The 20,289-nt window shown below is 40.5% G+C and overlaps 1 protein-coding gene across 1 annotated transcript; it reads right to left on the reverse strand.

Annotated features, from left to right (window-relative positions):
* Nucleotides 1-4,098: 4,098 nt before the first annotated feature.
* Nucleotides 4,099-19,770, reverse strand: wnt4 (wingless-type MMTV integration site family, member 4). Its single transcript, XM_077603459.1, has 6 exons — nucleotides 19,254-19,770; nucleotides 7,203-7,284; nucleotides 6,867-7,020; nucleotides 6,610-6,741; nucleotides 5,967-6,109; nucleotides 4,099-5,047 (listed from the first exon to the last, which is right to left on the reverse strand). Exons 1-6 carry the CDS (start codon nucleotides 19,328-19,330, stop codon nucleotides 4,577-4,579), a joined length of 1,059 nt encoding a protein of 352 aa, XP_077459585.1. The 5' UTR covers nucleotides 19,331-19,770; the 3' UTR covers nucleotides 4,099-4,576.
* Nucleotides 19,771-20,289: the final 519 nt, after the last annotated feature.

A 20,289-nucleotide genomic window follows, 5' to 3' on the forward strand; every position in this document is an offset into this window, starting at 1 on the left:
GACTTAAAGCTACATGCAACACGCACGCTCCTTCTCCTTTCACCTGTAGCTAAGCACCTATACATGCACGTTTTCTGGTGTAAGAGTACATTTAGTATCCAGGTGTGAAGAGAAGGGCCTTTGTAATTCACCTAAAATCTTTTTGATGACAGACACACGGCTAGAACACGAGGAGAGAGTGTGTGTGGAGAGGTAAGCTGACTGACGGTGAGCCGCCATCCCTGCAAGAAAAGCTAAAGTCACGGCAAGTAAAGCCCCCATCAACATTTTGAAACACCTTGTCACTGTCATTCTTGGGAAATTCCTTCTTTTAGCTCCGTTCAATCCTAATCTTTTCTGTCTTGCCTGCGATCAAGGTTTCCCTAATAGACTCGAGATGAGATCTTTGAAATTATTTGCATATTGAACTCAAAAGGCCACGTATATTTGGACTGATGTGATTACAGACCTGTTTGAAAATCACATTTGTTATGTCAGAAAGTACAACAGTGAAGTCAGTTCTAGCTTTGTTTGTCTTTTGACTCAGGTCCAGTTCATGTCCGCTGTTATTCCAAACTAATCAATGTCTGTCTTATTTATGAGAACTTGGGCCGTGTTTTTTTCCCCTGAAAATGCAGATGAAATATATGACTTAGTTCGAGTACGCAAAATTCCTTTTCTTTTCAAGTGAGCAGGATTTCTTAACCTGAAAAGATATAATGTCAAACATTACACACAAAAACTTGAAACTGTGAACATTTGAGGTCATTCCAATGAACATTGTCAAAATTATTGTCCTACGAAATGGGGTCAAACATTTTGGAACACCCTGTAGATATAAAGATAGCAGACAACAAAAGCTGAAAGGGATGAGATGGATGTGTTGGGTGGGGGTCGGTAGAAGGTGGGAGAGCCGAAGTAGAAAGTAATGCAACTGTCATCACAAACAAGAACCATCTGTCTCATTTGTGTAACTTGTTTTCTTTTAATATGAGAACTATGCCTGAGAAGATCTGGGAGTTTGAGAGGGGCCAAGGAGAAGGCTGGTTTAAAGCCAGTCTTCTTTTGGATTGGGAACAAGTGGCATTAATATCCAGCCAACCTGCACAGTTAACCCTTTATATGCAACATCTGTGTCCAAATACAGGGGTCACAATAATGATTACCCTAAGGTTTGACAGATGTGACTTTTTTAAAATTATATTCACTGAAGGACCAAAAAAAGATAGTTAACAGTCACCTGGCCTTCTCACTGACAAGCTATCCTTTCCCCAGATTTCCTATTTCATTATTAAATTTGATTGACCTTAGTGACTTCATTTCATAACAGGTGACAAGCAGCTGTATTATAATATATTTTTGAAGTGACCTTCCCATACCTGGTCATACACACGTTTACACAAGCACCTACACCATATATACAGGCCATCTCGGTGGCGTAATTAAGGACAGATCATACAAGTTGCAGTTACAGACACACTTTCCGCTGTAAACGACCGCAATGGAACCGATGTAATTGAAAGTTATTGCAGAATGTAGTCTCAATGTGTGTGTGTGTGAGAGGGAGAGAGAGATATCGATGGGGACAAAAGGAGAAGCAGCTTGTGCCATGTGGTCTGCATTTTGCTCAAATCCCTGTCTATCCCAGTGTTCCTGCCTCTGTTCTTTCAGGAATCCAACACAGACCAGACAGTGAGCGGCCATTCTGCTTCTCCCAGATACCAGATATCTGTGGTTCTGTGGTCATATGATTCGATATATGGAAACTAACTACAATGGTTATAATGGTAATTCGATGGGTGACGTTGTAGCTTATTGGCGTGTGCTCCTTTGGCGATAGTTACATTTTAAAATGAAATTTGCTCGTGGAAAAACATTCAATTTCGTATATGGACAAGGGTTTTTGGATTTGAACATACTGTAGCTCACCTTGACTCAGTGATCCTCTGACGGTTAGTTTCATAATGGTCACAGTTTCAGTAACATATCATTATTTCTCATCCCAAAATGGTTTGCAAATGCCAAGAAAAGTGTGAGCTTAGTGGTGGAGCTGTTATTTTTCATCATCATTTTTCTTATTTTTCCTCTTGCTTTCATTTCATACATGCATTTAGGAAGAGCAGTCAGTGACAACATATGTATTTGGCAGCATATATTCAGCATGAACATACATTCATAGGCAGTATAATCTTCAGTGTATAAGTCTTTACATATCTACATTATGATTATTATAATGATAGCACATTATTATAGGCAAGCGTGGCTTTTTGGTGGTACAAGTTGCTCATACATGGTCACGTGTCTGATGCTGCGGGGGTGAAGGCTTTATGTGCGGTTGGAGAGAAAGTGCTTCGGTCATCATGCATGGTGAACATACTCACCAACCAATTGGCAGACACCATAGTGTTTTTTTTATTATCTTAGTGTTTTCATTGTGTTTAATACATGTTTGTGTAATTTGCCAAACAATGGAAAAAACAAAGAGATAAATAATTGCCCAATCTGATGGAGGTTGATTTAAGTTAGAGTATAGTTCTGTTTGACCTTATGGTTAAATTTCTAAAAACAAATCCTGATGTGTTTTATACATGTAAATCAGTGTAACCCATAAAAGAGGAGGACTGTGCCCCAATCAAGGACGACCATCCGGAAATGTGTGCTTATATTTCTTTGCTTTTGGCTTCTTACAAGATCAAAGCCTCAAAGTTTTTACCAGTAACCATCAACAGTTGTATACAATGTGAATGATCATTCACAATTTGCTAACTTGAATACGTTTTTCATACACATTTCAAAACTCGTAAATGTCGAATGAAGCTAATTTCCACGTATGGCAATAAACTAAATGCAGTACATATCTAAATAAGTTCAGTGCCACTGCATTCGTAGAAACGGTTTGTGTTATTTTCTCACTTTTAGAGCAACTATTTCTGAACAGTTGTTTTTTTTATCTTTATTTTGCAACATTAGTGCCCGTGGCTTTAAAGAAAGACAGATAGTGATGATAGTGGCTTTCACTTGTCATTCAACAGCCTCCATGAGACAAGAACATGTTTGCATGTGAGTGTACACGGAGCAACATTATGGCACCGCCCAGTGCCAAATACGCAACTTTAAGTCACAAAATCCTAGCTCAGTGCAGCCATGCACACACGGAAAATGGTGATAAATTCCATATACAGTGGGGCAAATAAGTATTTAGTCAACCACCAATTGTGCAAGTTATCCTACTTGAAAAGATTAGAGAGGCCTGTAATTATCAACATGGGTAAACATCAACCATGAGAGACAGAATGTGGGAAAAAACAAGAAAATCACATTGTTTGATTTTTAAAGAATGTATGTGCAAATCATGGTGGAAAATAAGTATTTGGTCAATACCAAAAGTTCATCTCAATACTTTGTTATGTACCCTTTGTTGGCAAAAACGGAGGCCAAACGTTTTCTGAAACTCTTCACAGGCTTATCACAGACTGTTGCTGGTATTTTGGCCCATTCCTCCATTCAGATCTCCTCTAGAGCAGTGATGTTTTGGGGTTGTTGTTGGTCAACATGTACTTTCAACTCCCTCCACATATTTTCTATGGGGTTACGATCTGGTGACTGGCCAGGCCACTCCAGGACCTTGAAATGCTTCTTACGAAGGCACTCTTTTGTTGCCCTGTGTTTGGGATCATTGTCATGCTGAAAGACCCAGCCATGTCTCCTCTTCAATGTCCTTGCTGATGGAAGTTTTACCTATTGCAGATTCAGTCTTCCCAGCCTGGTGCAGGTTACAATTTTGTCTCTCGTGTCCTTCGACAGATCTTTGGTCTTGGCCATAGTGGAGTTTGGAGTGTGAGAGACTGAGGTTGTGGACAGGTGTCTTTATACGGATAATGAGTTAAAACAGATGCTATTAATACAGGAAAAGAATGGAGACCTCATTAAGTTAGACCTCTTTGACAGCCAGAAATCTTGCTTGTTTGTAGGTGACCAAATACTTATTTTCCACTCTAATTTGGAAATAAATTCTTTAAAAATCAAACAATGTGATTTTCTGTTTTTTTCCACATTTGGACTCTTATAGTTGAGGTTTACCCATGTTGACAATTACAGGCCTCTCTAATCTTTTCAAGTAAGAGAACTTGAGCAGTTGGTGGTTGACTAAATACTTATTTGCCCCACTGTACAAAATGGTGCAATATTTGCAGTTTGACTTTTTTGGACGCATCCTTGACTCACAGCACTCTGATCGAGTTCCTGAAGCAGCAGCAGCAGCAGCAGCAGTGAGGACAGGGGCCAACAGCCCCGCTTTGAGACCCAAAGCTCTTAACCACATCCATCCATGCATGTTGTTTGTCCCTCCTTATCTGTGCTAGTCTGCTCCCTCCTTCTTAGTCAATCCCAGATAAGATCCTCAGTCTCAACAAATAAGTTAAACATTACAATAAGGAGTAGAGGGAGGTGAGACAATGCGTTCTAACTGAGAAGACATAAACAGCATGACAAACAAGCGCACGTCCGCTACTCGGCCTGGTTCCATTGAAACGTTGGTCCCATCCGGCAGAGGCGGGCACTTCATAATTTGTTCCGTTTGTCAGCGGTGCTCATTTCATCATCGGCAAGTGTGCATCGCGACCATTTTGCGGCACTGCTTGCACTTGACGTAACAGCACCAGTGAAACTTGCAGCTGCACCTGTCCACGACCTCAACTTCCTGCGTCTGAAAACCACGGCCGCAACACATCAGCTCACAGCCGTCAATGGCCTTTGAGGTTCGGTTACACTCGCGGCCCACCGTGCCCAGCATACCCGGGGTGCGGGGGTCGTGGTCGCAGAAGTCCGGACTTGGTTCCAAGTAGACCAGATCCTCATCAGTATGAGGTTTGAACTGGGAGTTGCGAGGCACCAGGACTTTGGCTGAGCCCATTTTGCGCTGCTCCACCTCGGTGGCGCCGTCAAACCTCTCCTTGATGATGTTGCCCACCTTGCGAAAGGGCGGCATGGCTTTCCAGCAGGTTTTCACCTCACATGAGCCTGACACGCCGTGGCATTTGCACTCAACACGCATGTGAGCCAGGATGGCCTGTGAAGATGCCACAGAGCAAGAGCTATTTCATGAAACATAATCAACAGAGCAGATATCAAATGTGCAAATTGGATGTAAAAACTAAAATATTCTTGCTTCATTTGTTTCGCTGCTGTCAGGGATGTAGTAGTTTAAAAAAGCGGTATCTTTATTTGGATACTCCTTTTTCTTCTTATGTCGCAAAAACATGCATAGGAAGTTATTAAATGACTGCTGTCCATAAATGGGAATATGAGTGTGAATGGTTGTTTGTTTATATGTGATTGGCTATAATGTTTAAAATAAGAGCATTTGCATCTAAATTTGTTTCAAAATTCACATATTTCTCCACACACAAAAAATCATTATAAACAACAAAACATTAACAAAATCGCTCCTCAATATAAAAAAAAAATGTTATTCTGAGTTGTTGAAAGATTTATAAATTTATCATACAGCGTGTCGTTGAGTTTCAGCACCCCTAACAATATAACTTTATACTGTCGACTTTTCAAATTTGAATTTCGAATTCCTCAAAAGTCACATACTCAATGTACGTAGTGTGAACCACAATACCTCAGTGTGTGGTTAATGTCAAGACCATTCCGTGTATTTTACTAGCAACAGTTGTTTGACTCGTATGCAAGTTACAGTAATAAAGTTTCATTGTAGTGAGAATTTGACCATTGGACCATCATTTACTGTAGTCAAATTTGAAACAAAATAGAACGGGAGGACGATCAGCGTCCCACGGGATTGTGCTCAACCTTACTGATTCCACTGCAACCGCAAAAAAACTTAGTTTTGACAAGGTTGCCATACACCAAACATGGGTAATTATGTGCAAGCCTTACAAAAGCCAACATTAAAGTGAAGAGGGTGACTTTGCACGTGACTCTTGTGAAAATATGACATTACAAGTGGAGACCCGAGTTACCTTCCTGCCGGCCTCATTGTTATGGAGATTCATGAGGGCCCGACTGGAGGCCTGGCCCTTACTCCTCTCCCTCACATCCACAAAGGACTGTGAAAAAGCCACCCCGTAAGCAATATTGTCACTGCAGCCCGACCACTGGAATCCTGTGACAAGACATTAGAATATCATTAAAATACAGCACCAAAAAAAGCCAACCCCCCCAAAAAATACTGTATTAAATGACATTTAGAAATGTCTGAGGTGATCCTCATAGTGTTGAACCAGCAAACCATTACCCACAAGTCAGCAGCTTTGCATTTGACTTATAAGAGGTCTCATTGTTTTGCTGTCTGGCTGCAACCACAGTCTGACACCAGCACAACACTGAGTCAGTGATAATAGGCCTGTGATAATCACACCAGCACCACTTTTAGTTAATGCACATTTAAGCAAAAGATTTGTTTTTGAACTCCCGGTGCTATTTTTACGTCTCTACGGCTTAATCGTCGATTAATTAAACTACCGGCGTTATTTAAAAAAAAACTTTTCTATATCATTACAAATGATATTATGTAACAGATGTTCTCTTCAAACTATCTCTGATCAGATGTGCTTGGCCTTTTTGTGTGTGTGTATTTGCACACGAGAGGGAGTGCTTCCATACCCTCTGGACTGACTCCATGTACATTGTGGTCACAGCCACATTTTTCGAGCTCTCCGCTGCTGCAGGCCCTTGTGACCGCAAACGCCACACTGGCTGCTGAGATGGCATACACAAAAGCAGCCTCACGGGTCCCTGAAACACACACACACATGTAGCCACATTGATTTATTACATACAGATTGATCAAAATGAAGAGAGGCTGTTGAAGGAGATTCCAAATGAATTTTGCTTAGGACTTTGAATGGAACGAAACTTACCCTGAGTGACGACTTTTCCAAACACGGGCATGCTCTCTAGAGTAGAGCAATTCCACCGACGGTTACGGAACTGGAACTGGCACTCATCTATCGCTAGCTGAGCACCTCGGCGTACTGCATCCATCACCTCCACACTGCGCTTACAGATCTGAACCTGCAGAGAAAAGTTGTGGAAGAAAGGGAATTGCAGTAAGCAGGGAGATAATGACATGGCAGCATAGAAAAATGAGAACATAGGGCAACAATAAAAATGACTTTATCAGGTAAGAATACATCAACCAATTTGTCAGTTAAAATAATTCAGGTGTATTGCTTCTATGGCGTAAAACTGAGCACCTGTCTCTGAATGAGTCCTCGTAACCTCTCACACGTCTCTTCATCCCGGATGCTTCCGACTGACGATAGCTTAGCCAGGTACCTGATGGGAGGGAAAACAGAATAAATGGAAACCATTTAATCAACAGCCCTTGTGGAGTAGGAACAATTAAAGGACATCAACCACAGCAAGTGTGTGATCCAGATTCCATTTTAAAAAAAATCAAAGACAAAATAGCAACGTCCTTATTTCCAGGACACATTTCTTTGAGGTAAAATATTAGCCATTGGCAATAGACAAAAAAGATAATTTTATAATAAACTGGGTTCAAATATATAACAAAGATAGTCAACATAAATGAGATGCAAGCTTTGTATGCTCATCAGTAAGAAAGTAGGGGGGAAAAGCATAAAGGAAAATACTATTTAAAAAAAGAGAGCTGCCTCATTATTGCTAAGTAATTAGATTAGATAACTTTATTCATCCCGTATTCGGGAAATTTCATATTTTCAATTCAATTCAAGTTCAATGTTTTTGACAACGCTGTGAGAAGCCGATGTAATCGTGTAAATGAGAAAAAAAAATGTATTAGAACAGCAGGGCAAGTATTTGGGCCGCCATTTAATTGCCACCGGAAAAATAATTTTAAAAAATCCCACCCCTTAATTAAATCTTGATAAAACAGACCAAGTATAACTCGTTTAGTTGAAGAATGGATGTGTGATTTTGCTTAAAAGTGCCATTCAGATTATGTCGGGCAGGCTCAGTTCCCATGATGCTGTGAGAATGTTTTGATGAAGATCAGGTTGTGAGTACACTGTGAGGAGGGAAAGTGTTTTATCACAGACACCACCTCTAGGCCAGACAGGTCAGAAAGATATACAGCATACACACACAATCGAAGACGTGTGAGAAAAGGACATCGGTCTTGTTGCCCTGACTTACACACACACACACACACACACACACACACTCCCGCGCACACACACACACACCCATACAACCGCCCCGACTCACTTCACTCTCATATCTCTAGGCCCAGCTGTGCTTTACAGAAATAGGCTTTGACAATTTCCGACACTGAATCCCCCTTTGAGGTCAGAGCCTTGATTATGTACTGTCTGAATCCTCAAAGGTTCCTCACATCATACTTGATTGCTTGTTGAGTCTGAATGTTGAAAAAGCTATTATATGGGCAAAAGTGCTACGGTGAAAGATCCAAAAGTATGCCAAACAACAGCGATTTAATGGTTATTGAGTGCTTTTTAAATTAAACAAGCACAATCAGAGCTCATATAATGTCACCATATACAACAATTTAGATGCCATCACTTTATATTAATCTACCTTTTCATGCAGGCAGACGTACAGAAACATCCAGCTGTAATTAGTTACTAAGCCTCTACATTTAAACAAATATGTGGTTATAAATGTACCCATCCTGGATACCAGGGAACTGTTTTTGCGTGACAAATAAGCTCTTGTGAAAGCAAGAAAAAAGCCATTTCAACTTTTACCAGAGCCAATGCAGTCTTCCAGCACGCACCAAAATTAGGCGGAATAACCACGGCTAAATGAACTACTTTTTAATTTTTACACTAGTGCTTTTACTTTGAGAAAAAGAAATCACCAAGGTAACAAAACTTTGACTTGAGTAGATTTTTGTGGTACACTTTCCACCCCTACAAATGGCCATCAAACTAACTTTAACACTGTTATTCTGTTTCAGTAGACATGGTTTTCCTTAAGGTTTCTGATGCCTTTTTTATGAGAAGTGGGTTATGAGTTCCCAAGACCACACATACCTCTGCAAAGCCCTTGAGTGTCAGTCTCAGTGCAATTGAATGGCACATATCCCAGGCTTGGGGAATTCTTCAGACCTTATTGATAGCACTTTCCAGGGATACTCCAGAAACTAAGAATCTTGATTTCCATAGTTCTGGGGATAATAATCATAATAGTACCCCATAAAATGGTATACTATAGCATGGAATATCCTCATATTTAATTTCTTTCATTAGGATTGCCAATCCAGTAAAAAATGTCATCATGTAAGATGGGAAATAGCATCACTTTGGACAACAACAACAAAAAAACCTCACAGGTCATGATCATGGTCTTTTTGGCATAAAATGAAGCTTCAGCATTAACAAAAATGGATAATTTCCACTGAAGCTTTCAACAGTTTGGGAGGTGAAACACCTCTTTCTTTCCAGTTCCCCTCTCATCTCATCTCATCTTATCCTCTCAACAGTGCAGATAATCCTCCTCTTTGAAGGCTGTGCTCTACTCAACTAGACAATGTGAGTATTCACCACTCGTCGCTCTGATAACCCTTCTCTTTGCCACTCCACAGCATCTCAGCATATCCGCCAATATACAGTACACACTTGGAAGTGACCTCAGAGTTTATTGTGATTTGCTTAGAAGGCCTACATTATTAAAGTAACCAGTTTCATAGGGAACCTTAAAATGTATGTATTATGCAAATCCAAATATGAGCAAAAATGCATCTACATAGATCGAGAAATGATCATAACAGAACAACCAAAGTAGTTATATATCATGATTTCCCAATATCCTAATCTAGTTTTGCGTAAAATATTTAAATGCAGTAATCCCCCTCGGATTGCAAATTCCTGGTTCTTAGTCAGGCTAAATTCAATTATTTCGGTTACAGTTTGTTATTACATTTTAACATTAACCTATTTACATTCATGTTTTGGAAGATTATGCGTTTCATGTAAACTCATGGGAAGGGAACAGACAGACCTTGAGCAATTGTGTTTCATTTTCAGGCCTCCATCCTGTTATCTGCATTCTGCTGCATATACCCTTGCTTCCCTGAGACGAGGTTAACAAAACACCTCACCCAACAGGCAGAGGAGTCAACCCATAGAAGGGCAGAGCAACACACACACACACCATTAGCTCACGTCTCTTCCCCGTCCTCTTTTCTCTTCCAGCCTCCGGTGCATAAATCCTATGAGCCTAAACCCAGTGGAGCCAGTGGTGTTGTGAAGGCCGCGACGTGTAATGCAACACAAACACACAAGCAGCCTGTGAATGCCCTGCAGTCCAGGTGGATTGAACCAAGCCTCCCACTTAGAACCCCCACGACAGCCTTATGAAAATACGAGATAAATCCAAACAGAAGAGACTTTTATGACACACGTTGCTATCTTAGACTGAACATACCAGCAAACATAAGAACAGTAGGGCACCGTGAGAAAAATACCATCCATGCAAGCAGGAAATTCATCCGTAATGGCCAAAAACCCACATATTTTCATACATTCATCTTCCGTACTGTGTCAGCCGTAGAGAACACACCGAGACAAACGACCATTTAAGCTATTGCTCAAATTTTCATCTGACTTGTCCTCATTAAAGTTATGGATGAGATGGAACCTATGTTAACTCTATCCGCAACAACTATTCCCACTCATCGTCGCATCATTATAGCCTTAAATTAATCTAACATGCATACTTTTGCATTGCGGGGGCAGGCCAGAATACTTGGGGAGACAAAAAACATGCAATCATGTAAACCACTCATAAGGGTGTTGGAGCAAAAAGTCAAATCCAATAACTTTCAATTCTAAGGTTGATTTGTAGTCCACTCATCCACCTATGCCTGATCACTAACCCAAACTCCAGATGTATCTAGAATCAACTTGCTATTATTTAACTTTTTCTTAGAGACTCCAGACACAAGCAGACAAAAAAGAAAGAATGTCCTTTCTCATTTCACACAAAAATCTGTGGCTAGGGTGGCCCGGTGGCGCGAGTGGTTAGCATGTTGGTCTCAGTGCTCTGGGGTCCTGGGTTCAAATCCAGGTCGGTCCACTTGTGTGGAGGTTGGATGTTCTCCCGGGCCTCTGTGGGTTTTCTCCGGTTTTCTCCCACATTCCAAAAACATGCAAGGTAGGCTGATTGGGCACTAAATTGCCCCTAGGTATGAGGATGGTTGTTTGTCTCCTTGTGCCCTGCGATTGGCTGGCCACCAATTCAGGGTGTCCCCCGCCTCTGGCCCGAAGTCAGCTGGGACAGGCTCCAGCACCCCCGCAAACCTAGTCAGGATAAAGCAGTTTAGTAAATAAATGAATGAAAAAATCTGTGGCTTTTTGAATGACACATTTCAAATCGTACCACTCCACTCTACAGGCTCAAGAGATGTTAAAACCTGTAGAGGGCACTGCCTTTCTAGTTTCTTGTGGTACCTTCTTTACGGAGCTAGTAAGGCATCCTCCTCAGTTAAGTCCATCTGGATCTCTAGACTCTGTTCTATCCTGTTTACTTGAAGTCATTCATTTGAGAAATCAATTGATGAAGTCAAGATTTGTAAATAGGTGAGAAATTGTGATGCCACTATTTGTTTGTTTATTTGCTAATATGTTTATATGCTTACACGTATGTCAAGTTTATTTATATGCTGGTGGCTCCACGAGAGCTCATTGCACCCTAAAAATAACGCAGCCTGCCAACACCACAAGCCCTAACGCAGAAACACAGACACATTCAGAAATCCTCGGTTCGGGCCAATTTAGGAAAATAAATTAAAAGCAGTAAAATCCATGGCCTAACCTCTCGCTTCGTTTCCGTTGTATCACCCTATAAGGCCAGAAATCATTGCGCGAGCACGTGCGCTTGTGTGCACGCGAGTGCATATTGCACGAATCGGCTGCAGCTTGTTCCATTAGGTTGCTTTTTAAACTTCACATTACGGTGGAGTTGAACGCGGCCTCTGAGGTATTTCAGGTGATGTAACTTTAACACTGCCTGCCATGTTGCAAGTCTTTATTTCCCCCGGACACAACAGCTGTGAACAGCTGATTGCTTCTAAATCCATTGTTTCTAAACTTGGCTGTACTGTGTACCTGTTACCATTTCTTTGTATAATGTGTGCTGGAATATTTTAGTAAAGTGATGTGATGGTGGTGGCATGGTGGAAAATGTGGTTAGCTTCTTCTGCCTCACACTTAAAAAGCTATGGTTAGAATCACAGCTCTAAGCTTTTTCTTTATATGGTTTTCACTTGTTGGTATGTTTTTCCTGGGTAATCTAACTACCTCACACGTTGGGTGAATTTTTTTTATCAAGTATCGGTATTTCAAACGTAAGTTTTGTATTTGTAGTAATAACTATCAGAATGATGGAAAATAATAAAATATTCAATTACTAAGTGCCCTTCAAGGGAGCCATGATGTAAATCCTCCTTCACTGAAACCCTGCAACTGACGTATAATTAAGCAATAAATCTGTCAGAAGGCAAATTAAATGGAAAGGACAAAAACAGAGATAGTATCAGAAAAGTGAGCATCAGTTGCAGGTTAAGTATCCTCCAATAACATCAAGATGCTTAACATACACGCGCACATACACACACCCAAGGTGTCAAAGAACGCCAGACCAAAACCATTAATATTCCAAAGAGAGACTTGATAAGCACATTGTTTGTTCCTCCAAAACGAAGTAGAAATATTTTAGAAATTGTATGCAATGAATCAGACAGCTTAAGAGAACAACTTTTGAAATTAGAGGAGCTTTTCCTCAGGTTATGAAAATTCACATTCATTCATTGGTGAGATGAGGAAATGTCCTTGCCTGCGATCATTCATGCAAAGTGGGCAAGTTTGGACACGACCCATCAAGCTTTCTATTTACACAGTTATCACACATGTAAACTATGTGTTGTACACACATATTTGTATGGATAAAGACGTTTCTGTGTAGGAGGCTAGAATACATATTTGGTTCTCACTTCATCACTGCTCAGTCTCCTTCTTTATACCTGAGACTTTCCATGTAAGACCAGGTGAAATGTGGAGGAAGGTCATGAGAAGGTCAGATATGTGTTTACACACTAAGGATAGTATGTGCAAATTGGAAGCAATATAGTGCATTTTGACTCTGCACTGTCCTTCTCATTTTCTCATGAGACACGAGAGAAGAACGCAAAGATTGTTCTGAGAGAAATATGTGTCATAAGTAAGATTGATATTTACATTTTCACTCAGTAAGCCATGGACACACTGAATTGGTTGCCAGCCAATCGCAGGGCACAATGAGACGGACAACCATTCCAGCTCACACTCATACCTCGGAGCAATTTACCATAGTCAACCAGTTTGGGGACGTGGGAGGAAACCGGAACACCCACAGAAAAACCATGCATGACCGAGGAGAATATGCAAACTTCCTGCAACCCCACACCCTCCATTGAGTCATAACAGGAAAAAAATGAAAGTGACTCATAGCACCTTGCAGTATATAGTAGCGGAGATGGTGGCCACAATGGAACAAAACGCACATCCAGGGAGACATTTATGTTCACTGTGTAAATAAAGTATGAAATTTGGGGACCCTTGCTTCAGATGGTAACTGAGGTATCAGACAAAAAGTACTCTAAAATGTGTTATTCTTGTGATTTTAACGTATGATGTCACATCTTGGTTTCGGATCAAAAATGCACCTTATACGTGTGATTTATAGTGTGAAAAGTACGGTAGTTGCCAACTGGATGTAGGAGTTCTTGACTATGTCATTTTTTCCTCCCATTTCTGGATCTCACCTTCGAGACAGGCCGAAATCTAAATTCTATTTTCCTTTAAATACAATCTGAGTGAAAGTCACATCGTATCTGCTCGGCGGCATGCAACAGATGGAATGGTGTGCAGCAAGGCTACAATCAGCTGTTCACAGCCATTGTCGTCGGAGAGCGTTAGCCCTCCAACGTCGCCGCCAGAGGGTGTGTTATGTCTCCTGAAAGACTCGCACACTTCTCTGTGGTGTGCCACAATTGTATCTCATCTTTCACGGGGGCCGGCCACCCGCTCTTTCTCCGTCAGTATGATCTGCCCTCCACTAATCCTAGTCCTAATCTGGTCATCCTGAGCGATTCCCCCACTGATTCAAGTGTGCCATGATAATTGCACACACTGCGGTGACAAGAGGGCTTGAAATAACATGTCACAACCTCATTGCAGTCATGTGAATGTGAACAAAGTGTGAGGCGCCAGCATGTACTGCCAAGGTCTCCGCTTTCTCTGGTTACCCTGCCATCTCTTTAGCACCTCACCATGGTTATACAGGACATGTGTCTCAGTGCTCACACACACATTGGAGTCAAGAGTGAAACACGTAAAACGCTTCAGTGCTACTCGTAGTACGTTAAGGGACATAGTTGTATTGTAATAGCAGTATCTGTCCATATAATCCTCATATAAACATGATGAGTGTTTTGTTGTCTTAACCTCTTCACCTCATTCCACCATGCATTTATTTCCTATGGATTAATAATGAAGCATTAACAGTTTCTCAGCAACAATGTAATTTTTTTTTCTGGAATCATATTGATTTGTCCAGTCAAATGTATCCCACCGCTAACAAAGGCAATTTGAATCAGATTTAGCTAACCCCACAGCCCTTCAACCTAAAACTGGTCAATTAAGTCATTTGGTGATAGCCCAACTATTTAGTATTCAGTCGGTGTTTTTTTTTAAACCCATTACCAGCATCAGATCCATTTTGACTGGGAGGAGCTCGCTATAATTATTCAATATAACACATAAAAGTAATAAGTAATAGATGTAATTATTCTAAAAAGGAAAAAAAAGTGGTGATAAACCATGTGACAAATCACCCCAAAAAAGTATCAGTACTGAAGTATTGGAAAGCAGCAGCATAGTAATGTTGAGATATTTGTTACCTTCATTCCAACACTTTAGCATCACACACATTTATGAAATATCATGGGTAACAAACCAAGTTCTGATGACCAAATACTTGAGCTACAGACAGCAGGTACTCTTTCAAGGACATAATGAAACTTGATGAAAGTGAAAGTGATGAGGAGGGCAAATATCCTTGAATCCCTCCCATACTTTTAACAAACATAAAAAGACATTGCGGTACGGTAGGGTGCATTACACGATAGGTCATTGGAGAATGTACACCATATTAATCTTAATTGCATGCTTTTTGTATATAATAACAATAATCGGACATAGGCTTTGTCATCATCATTGACTCGACAAAAGCATTTATATATATATATATATATATATATATATATATATATATATATATATATATATATATATATATATATATATATATATAATATGGTCTGCAGGAAATGGAGGGTTGTGCGGTTACCTTCGCATTTTTCGAATTTTACACAAGAATGTCTCTCAAGGTGATAGAAAATCTGAAAATGGCAGCAGAACCATCAATAAAATCTGTGTTGAAAACCAAACCATAACAGCTTGGAGTTGCACTGAAGTGTAGTATACAGTATACTATATCTATATTCAGTATTGTGTATTAAAAATGCCTTTTGTGCTCATTCCCTGCAGTGCACTTTATTGTTAACTACATATTTGAGGATGATGCTGATCAGATGTTGAATAAAACCTACAGTGGAAATAAAAAAGTGGACACAGCCTGTTCAGATGCCCATTTTTTTTGTTCTATAAAAAAGAAGATTGACTGAGATCATTGTAAAATAGTTTCCATTTACTGTGACCAATGTGTGTACAACCCAACTGTAATATTGAGACTTTTAAAAGATGGGAAGTAAAAACAAATGTTTGGGGTCACGTGGTACAACAAATGTACACATCTCCATATTCTGGCGATTGTTGAAAATGGACCAACCACATACAAGTCAATGTTAAATAAGAGTTGGCACGCAACTGTCAACAGTTAAATGGCATATCTTTAACCCCAACAAAAAGTTCAGCTGGACAAGTGGGCCAAAGTATGAACGTTTTGTCCGAACACTTAGGAACCGTTCATAATTCTGGTTGAAGCCCAAAGTCTGTCACCAAAATATTTATATTCATGATGCTGAAATGAATTATCTTGACAATAAAAAAGTAAAAAATAATAATATAAGAAAAACCTGGCATTTGGGCAAGGCTGTGCAAGCGTTTTCGATCGACCTCACTGTAAGACTTGTATCTAGACAAAGGGTGTCAGACTCAGGTTGGTTCGCGGGCCGCATTAACGTCAACTCGATTTCACGTGGGTCAGACCCAAATATAATATTTAGATATTTTTTTAAATAAATGGATTAAAAGAAATAAAAATCCCTGAATATTCCGTTTTTTATAGAAAGTGTTTATTTGAGCTTTTTTCTTAGTAAGGGAAAATCTTTTTTTTAAATTCTTTATGTTCCATATTAAAGTGGAAAACAGAAAATATTTTTATATTTTTTTAGATTTTACAAAATGATTTTTGAACTAAAAACACAAAGAAAAAATGGATTAAAATTTCAATTATTTATTTAAAAGGGGGAAAAACAGGAAATTTAATATACATCTATATGCTTCATTTTAATTTGATCCTAAAACAGAAAGTCGCCACTGATGATTTACTTTCCCGGGCCACACAAAATGATGCGGTGGGCCAGATTTGGCCCCCGGGCCGCCACTTTGACACCTGTGATCTAGACCATCTTTAAATCAAGTGCATCACCAGGAGGATAAAAAGAAAATTAATTCATCATGTATTACTTGGGACTCAATTGCCCCGTGTTTTAAAAAAACAAATTCATTAAAATTTGGGGGGGAATCATGCATATGCAATAGCTTAAGCGGGCCTCTCAGACTATGTTTTGCCGTTTATATAAAAAGACCTTAAGGGACAGAATATTGTTTTACCTTTCAAGCACATGACATTTTCTCTCCTACGTAGCCCTGACCAGAAGTTGTATATGGCTTGAAGACTCCCGCAAGACTGAAATGAGGCCCCCACATGCCCAAATTCTTTTTCGTCACAGTTGTTACCTGCACTTGGCTGTGTCAAGCCAACATTTAACACCACTACTGTAAAAATAACTGAATATCTTCCATTGTAAATCACCATATTTCGAAATGATCTTGCTGCCAACACATTCTCTAAATCATAGCGCACATCAAATGTTCACACAGGCGCAACCATAGTTACCATAGATTAAGTGTGTGATTACTAAAAGTGTATCAATATTAGGTTTCATTAACATCAAAGTGGCTTAAAGAAAATTGAGTAATAATTTATGATTTATTTGATTCATTTGAGAAATGAATGGCTGTCTTGATTACATTAAAAAAGATGAAGTTTGAAGGTACTGTATGTTACAATTAAAAGGATAATAATGCAATACTAGGACAAAATAAGGTATTAAAGCAAAATTTGATCATTTGTGCATCACTATGATATCCGAACTTTCCATTAGATGACTTCTGTTCTGTGCAAATGTGGTGGGAAGTGGGAACACAGACAGGTTTTTGGATTGTTTCGTTCCTGTTGAACTCTTATAACCGTCAGATGAAAAGAATATATAAATCATGTATTTGTGGAAAGCTCTATCAAGATTCCCATGACTGTCTTTTGTTTCCTTTGAAGCAACTTCACAGTAGAAATTTAAGAAGATTTTTCTGACATTTTGGTCATTCCAGGTAAAAGTTTAAAATAATCATATTTAGGCTATTTCTTTCAAGTGATAATTGAATCTGACTCACACTTTATCTCCATAGTTGATTATCCTTCACACTGATTATTTAATTGAATTGTTAATCATTTAAATCTGACGGGTATCCAAGCATTAAAAAAAAAAACCTAACATGTCTATTTTTAGGATGCTCGGTGGACAAGTGGTTAGCGCGTGGGCCTCACAGTTCTGAGGTCGAGGGTTCAATCCCAGAGCACCCATGATTGTCTGTCTCCTTGTGCCCTGCGATTGGCTTGGGTCAATGGTGCCCGAAGTCAGCTGGGATATGCTCCAGCACCCCCCTCGACCCTTCTGAGGATGAGCAGTTGAAAAATGAATGAATCAAATGAACGAGCAACCCTGTGTATCGGGCTTCCCCATACCTGCCGCTATGCGTGGAGGTGAAAGTGAAGCTTCCGCTTGTACAGTCCACAGAGCGATCCCTGCGGAGTAATCCCAGTGAGCGGACTGGCAGCTCCGCAAGCCTGCCTGTACATGCCTACTGTCACCACACCTTCAGTCACAAACAGCACAATTACTCTGCACTCTGTGACAGAGTTCAAGGTGTTTGGTAAAGCTTTCACATGGCTTCTTGGACTGAATTTTGATGTAGTTTTTACGCCTTGGGTATATATAGCACATTAAGAAAAATAAATGATTGATTTTGAATTATAGAAATGCAGTATGCTCTAAAATGAGAATAAAATCATCAGCATCACTTTAGCTATATGTCAAAAAAAGAAGAAGTGTGACACCCCGACTGCAAGCTTTTGCGAAATGAAATGGAGTGTCTTGTAAATGTGTTGGTAGATAAAATGTGGAATAGCAGCGCAAAAAGGTATAAAAAGGAAAAAAACAAAAAAAGAAGCGAAGATTGTGCGGAGGAATGCAAGAAACCCACCAAACCATCCCATCTACCTCCCACGGACTGCGTGGAAAGCAGGCATGCACATGCGACCATAGAAGCCAGTTTACAACTTAGCTGTTATAGCAAAAGGCTTATAAAAATTGTGCATTCCTTATTTTGGAACACGCATTGGTGTCCACTTGCTGAATTTGTACAACCTGAGATGACACAGCGTTATTTCACATTCCAGAATCAGCAATTACAGTAATTTTTACAGTGTTTGGATGTCCCCTTACCACATTCCGATGAGTTCTTATCATATATAACTACATATGTATAATTTATATGATCATGTATACTCATGCACTTCATCTGTAAATTGGGTTAATGGGAGGCAAGAGGCTAGTTTCCTCCATTCATCTATACTGGCAATTATTTAAATAATCTAAATCATATTATTGCACGGAAAAGGCGAGTCATATAATTGACATGTCACACTCTTATTCATTTTATTTTTGCTGGGAGTGTGAGTGCATGCAGCGAATTTAATGATTTATTAAGTTTCTGCTCTGGGTGTGACTGTGTATACTTGTTTAACAATTAACCCGAGGTGTAGTCCTGATAAGTTGAAGGAGGATGAAAATGAAGAAGAGCTTTGCGAAACTGACCAAGACGAAGAAGAACATAAATCACCTAGGAAAACTGGCATTGAATGAGGACATAAATAACCATAGGACTTGAACTTACAACCAGTTGCTGGCATTGGCCGAGAGGAGCACACAGCAGAGCATCAGCACACACCGCAACACACACTCCTCTGTCATCTCAGCTTGGTTGGGAGGAGAAGTTGGTGGAGAGTGGAAATAATCCCGTGATGGAGAGATGGAAAGAGAAAGGACAGCACGGTTCGGACCAGACTGCTGCTAATCCATCGCATTCGCATCCAGCGCTCAGGCCACGGCCTAACAGGCGCGCAGCTTCACGGCGCGTCCGGACAACTCTCCCGTACGTCCCTCTCTCGCGCGCCTCCACTCCCTCAAGGGATGGGGGAGGATATTGGATGTTCGTCGAAAACACAGCCTAAAATTTTGCATGAATCGCCCTAATCAGAGAGCAATGATGATGGACAATCATACATTGGAGAGTTCCTGGCTGTCCTGCATCGGGCCCCTGAACGAATGCTCCCGAGAACCATGCGTGCGCTGAGCTGAGCGCAATAACTTGGACCCACATGAACACACACTCCGGTGTTTTGGTGCGTCTGGCAGAGAAGAGCGCGTGTGTGCTGACTTTAGTGGAGGGGCGGTGCGAAGATGTGGAGGTATGGCAAAGGGATGGGAGTTTTAGGGGGATGAGGGAGGCGGGTTCAGGAGCCAGCGCGAGTGTGTGTTTGCGTGTGTGAGAGTGTGTGTCGACGGGACTATGTGTTTTAGAGGTCTCCTGGGAGGATGCAATAGCACAGCCATTCACCAATGCCCTCCCCAGCTATCCCCACTCCTCTCCAACACTCACATGAACTCTCTCTCTCTCTCAACCCCCCACCCCCCCCCAATTCTCCCTCTTTTGCGCAAACGCACACATACATGCGCGCAAACCACTTGCTCACATTCGACCAAACAACCAAATTTTCTGCGGTCAACAGTTTATTTAAAGCTTAACTGCAAAACGTCAGCGTTCGAACTATAAATCCCAAATAACATGACCAATACGAGGGTCATTATTGAGAAAACAGAACACCAAACTGGAGAGCAAAGAGCCGCTGCATCCATGCGCGCTGCCATCT

The sequence above is a fragment of the Stigmatopora argus genome, chromosome 6, assembly GCF_051989625.1.
Source record: "Stigmatopora argus isolate UIUO_Sarg chromosome 6, RoL_Sarg_1.0, whole genome shotgun sequence".
NCBI lineage: Eukaryota > Metazoa > Chordata > Actinopteri > Syngnathiformes > Syngnathidae > Stigmatopora > Stigmatopora argus.